This window comes from Lactuca sativa, chromosome 4, assembly GCF_002870075.4.
Source record: "Lactuca sativa cultivar Salinas chromosome 4, Lsat_Salinas_v11, whole genome shotgun sequence".
NCBI classification, from domain to species: domain Eukaryota; kingdom Viridiplantae; phylum Streptophyta; class Magnoliopsida; order Asterales; family Asteraceae; genus Lactuca; species Lactuca sativa.
This window is the reverse complement of record NC_056626.2, coordinates 182,127,815-182,132,480: the sequence shown is the minus strand read 5'-3', so window position 1 is coordinate 182,132,480 and position 4,666 is coordinate 182,127,815. Positions and strand designations below refer to the sequence as shown.

General features: G+C 34.9%; 1 protein-coding gene across 1 annotated transcript; it reads right to left on the bottom strand.

Moving 5' to 3' along the window:
• Window positions 1-3,039: 3,039 nt before the first annotated feature.
• Window positions 3,040-4,311, bottom strand: LOC128133556 (uncharacterized mitochondrial protein AtMg00810-like). The gene is made up of 4 exons (XM_052771041.1): window positions 4,185-4,311; window positions 3,783-4,069; window positions 3,533-3,604; window positions 3,040-3,054 (listed from the first exon to the last, which is right to left on the bottom strand). Exons 1-4 carry the CDS (start codon window positions 4,309-4,311, stop codon window positions 3,040-3,042), a joined length of 501 nt encoding a protein of 166 aa, XP_052627001.1.
• Window positions 4,312-4,666: the final 355 nt, after the last annotated feature.

Below are 4,666 nucleotides of genomic sequence, written 5' to 3'. Positions count from 1 at the left end.
GAACAAAGTAGTGAAGAGTTGTTGTAAGATGGTTTCAAAAGTGGGTGAAGTTGTGGTAGTGATAACTTGAGAAATATATAGTGGAAGTGAAGTGTTAATGACAAAAGTGGGTTCGACAGTAGATGAAGTGATTATACCTAGAGAAGTAGCTGACATCGTTACATCCTCACCCATGTTGACATTTGTACCCGTATCAGATACATTTACAAGAATGCTTGAAGTTGCAACCTCCTCAATAACTGACTTAGTTATCACAACTTCGGGTGGAATTACTACAACTGTTGTAGGAGTAGATGTTTTGATTGGTGAATTTGATCCCAAAGGTGTTTCTGGGACAATCTCACTATCCGATGGCTCTTCTTGAATGATCAACTTTCTCTTCTTTCTCTTATTAGTTATATGTTTCGCCACATCTTCAGCTCTTTATTTCTTTGATGATGGAGAAACTGGTGCTGGGATTTGTCGAACAATAACACCCTTCCTATTCAATTGTGCTTTTCGAACTAAAGGAGAGTGATCATCAGAAGATACTTTGGACTTGTGTGATAACTTCCTCAATATTTTAAATACCCATGATTTCGAAGGTATTCTTCCTTCAAGGAAGCAGTTTTAGACACTTCAATTTGCTTGACCACTTTCTTCTTTTCTTGTTCTTTATCATTAGTCCGCTTCTTTGGTGATTTAACCATGATCTTCTTAGGACTTTCTTTCGAAGGAATGTCATCATTTGCCTTCTTTGACTTCTTGTATTTCTTGGAAGACCCCTCATCACTTCTTGGTAAAAGAACTATAGTTTCCACTGAAGGATTAATCTTCTACAAATATGCCACCAAAATAGGATTCGACGGATCTATCTTTTTGAGCATAGCATCCGGAATTCTTGCAATGTTTGGAAATACCTCTGCATCATCTTCAACTGTCTTTGGAAAATGATACTTCAAGAATTCTGCTTTGGGTTCATCAAATGGAACTTGAATTCCTTACTTTTCATACGCATAATCTATGATCAAACTCAAATATCGAGCACACAATATCCATTGAACCACATTCGTGTATTCTACACTTTTAAGAAATTTCCTCCACATCTGCGAAGCATAATCTACATTGAGATCATAATATATTCCAGCCACCATCGCATACACTTCTATACGACCCCTTTCAAGCCCTACACTTCGACCAGTTAAGCATCTAAGATAAATGCCAAAGAGAAAGTTCCAGATACAAGGCAGGCTTGATTTCTTGATGTCACTGATCTTGGTAAGAGGTGGTTGATGATCCATCTCATTGAACATATGGATGACCTGAGCATTCGTAACCTCGTAGAATGGCGGTGAATTAGGGATTTCAAGAATTTGAGTGAACAACTTCTTGGTGAGACGAATCTTCTTGTCATTTACCAGATTGAAGGTAACGACATACATGGCCTTGCTATAACTTGCAGTGGAACCCGCCATTGACAGCCAAGACATGGGAACATCGAAAGAGTTGAACATCGCAGTGGACAAGCCTGAGTGGTTGAGAGCAACAATTAACATCTGGAGTTCATCGGGATACACTGAAACATCATATTCAACTTGGTAATTAGTGCTCTGAAGCTTCATGATCAGTTGGGATGAAACATCTTTAGTGGTAGTAGTTTGAGCAGCGGCCATTGATTAGGGCTTTGAAAGTTTTAAAGATCAGAGAGAAATTAGGGCTTAAATCGTCTGAGAGAATTTTGATCGCGTAAAGTGTTAAGGATAACCCAATTTCCTTTTATATGTATCCTTAGTTGAATACCAAACGATTTAATCAAAGCACTAGCCACGTCTCTCCTTGAAACTTGCACAACTAGCCGTTATTATCGCCACGTCAGATAAAGTAACCTTGAAACTGGCACCATGTTGCCAAACGGTCACATCAGACTGTTCGTGGGTATGAAGTAGATAAGAACAAAAACGTTCGACATAGTGGTTGGGCTCTTTCGCTTTTGGGTTTAGAAGCGATGTCATATGCCAGACTTTCGATATCTTCAGCCTGAGTTGGTAGTAATCAGAACCTCAAGGATTTCGTGACTGCAGTGTGCCAATGAAATAGGATAAGAAGCAATAAAAAAAAATTGGATCTGTGATGTCGAAAATAAAATTTCAACATAAAGGCAGTTAAATCCCAACCAAAGATTGCTTCGTTAATTATCAAGAGAGATAATCAACTGCTTGTGTGGTTTCGGATGAACTACAATCGAATACTTGTAAATAAGTATCGAAGGGCTTCTTATAAACGGCTTTATGGGTGATTAGGAATTTCTTTACATTTCAGCACTAAACATAAGTGTGATCAATTGTAACCTAAATTAATTGTTTGACCAGTGTAGTCAGTGACAAGTATGCTTTGGAAAACTTTTAATGTGACAAAGATAATGAATGATACTCAAACATAAATCATATTCAACAACTTTTCAGCTAGATCCTGTTGAGAAATAAATGTCATGGGTTTCGAACATTTGATCAAGATCACTCATAACGTAAGAATATGATTTTGAGTTTCAAAAAATGGGTACTGAAACAAATGTTTCGTGAAAATCTGGAACAAAGTTCCCTGTTAATTCCTTAAAAGTTTTCAAATTACTGGGTTTCACTTTCATCACGGCCTCATGAATCCAGATCATAAACACAAATGTTTTATATGTCTAAATCTTGATTGGTTTCGATCAAAGATCTCTTGGACATACGTCTTTGTGTGTGAATGTGTTAGAAATTTAGGATGAAAAAGACTGGTTTTCGAAGCGATTGTACCTCTGTTATCTATGGACCAAGCAGTAAACTCTTAACTCCAATGAGAAGAGTAAGGTAGCTCAGGGACTAATGTGAATACAACCTAATTCGAAAAAAAATTTCATTAAGGCTTTCGAAAATACACATTGAGTCAATGGAGGCTTGAGTGAACATGCTGCATCATTCTTCTAGGGATAGCCTAACTAGTTTAAAGTTTGTCGAAAGAATACCTGACCCCAAAACTATAAGCATGATTCTTCAAAATCTTCATTTTAATCTGCATGAACTAATTAGACACAAACTACAAAAAACAAAAATCTTTTTAGATTTTATATTTTCGAAAAGAAAGAAGAAAATATTTTTGTGATTTTTGATTTTTCAGAAAAATAAACAAGAAAAAAATATTTTTGGTATTTTTGATTTTTCGAAAATAAAGAACAACTAACGAAAATATTTTTGAGATTTTTGATTTTTCAAAAATAAAGAACAAATAACGAAAATATTTTTTAGATTTTTTGATTTTTCGAAAACAAAGAACAAATAACGAAAATATTTTTGAGATTTTTGATTTTTCGAAAACAAAGAACAAATAACGAAAACATTTTTGAGATTTTTGATTTTTGAAAAGAAATAACAAAGAAATTTCAAAAATTTAAATGTACCAAAATTGCAAAAAAATTTCATTCTAGATGTCGAAAGCGAAGCGTGTCTAAGTGATGAATATGAACAGTAACCTCTAAATGATTAACCCTAGCAACCTCTAAATGATTAACCATTACCTCTGAATTGACACTTGTCCTCAACACCTTCTTTTCATTCTTTCGAAATTTGGCCTGGAACAGAACTTGTTTCTATCATTCCCAAACGTGTTAAAATTCTAACAAATGACTTTTCATCCAAGGGCTTTGTAAAGATATCAGCTAGCTGATCAATTGTCTTTACAAAGTGAACTTCGACATTTCCATCTTCCATATGATCTTTTATGAAATGATAACGAAGTGCAATGTGTTTCATTGTTAAATGTTGTACTGGATTATGACAAATGTGTATTGCACTTTGAGAATAACAACACAATGGAATCTTTTTCATATTTATTGCATAATCTCGCAATTGACTTTGGATCCATATGATTTGAGAAGTGCAAGCAATAGCCGCAACATACTCTACTTCAGCAGTTGAATTTGCAACACAAGTTTGCTTTTTCGATTGCCAACTAACAAGCTTCCCATCTAACAATTGACATCCGCCACTTGTACTTTTTCTATCAAGACTGCAACCTCCAAAATCTGAATCTGAGTATGCTTGAATGAAAAAGCCTGATTTCGAAGGATACCACAATCCTAACGAAATTGTTCCTTTGAGATAACAAAAAATATTTTTCACAGCAGTTAAGTGAAGTTCTTTGGGATTTTCTTGATACCTAGCAATTACAAACAGAAAACATGATATCAGGTCGACTTGCAGTTAGATAAAGCAACGAACCAATCATGCTCCTGTATATAGTAAGATCAACAACAGGTTTATCTAACGAAGGTGTAAGCCATGTTCCAACTGCCATTGGTACTCTTAACTTTGTTCTATTCGTCAATCCAAACTTTTCAAGCAAATTCTTGGTATATTTTTTTTGATCGATAAATATACCTTCTCTGCTTTGACTAATATTTAACCCTAGAAAATTGTTAATTTTTCCCATCATACTCATCTCAAACTGACTTTTCATTAAAGTTTTGAATTCAGTAGACAAAGCAGGGCCAGTGGAGCCAAAAATAATACCATCAACATAAATTTGAACAAACATTAGATGATTCCCAACTGTCTTTCGAAACAACATTGGGTCAACTGATCCTTGTTTAAATGTCGATTGTTTTAAGAAATTTGTAAGAGTTACATATCAGGCTCTTGGTGCTTGTTTT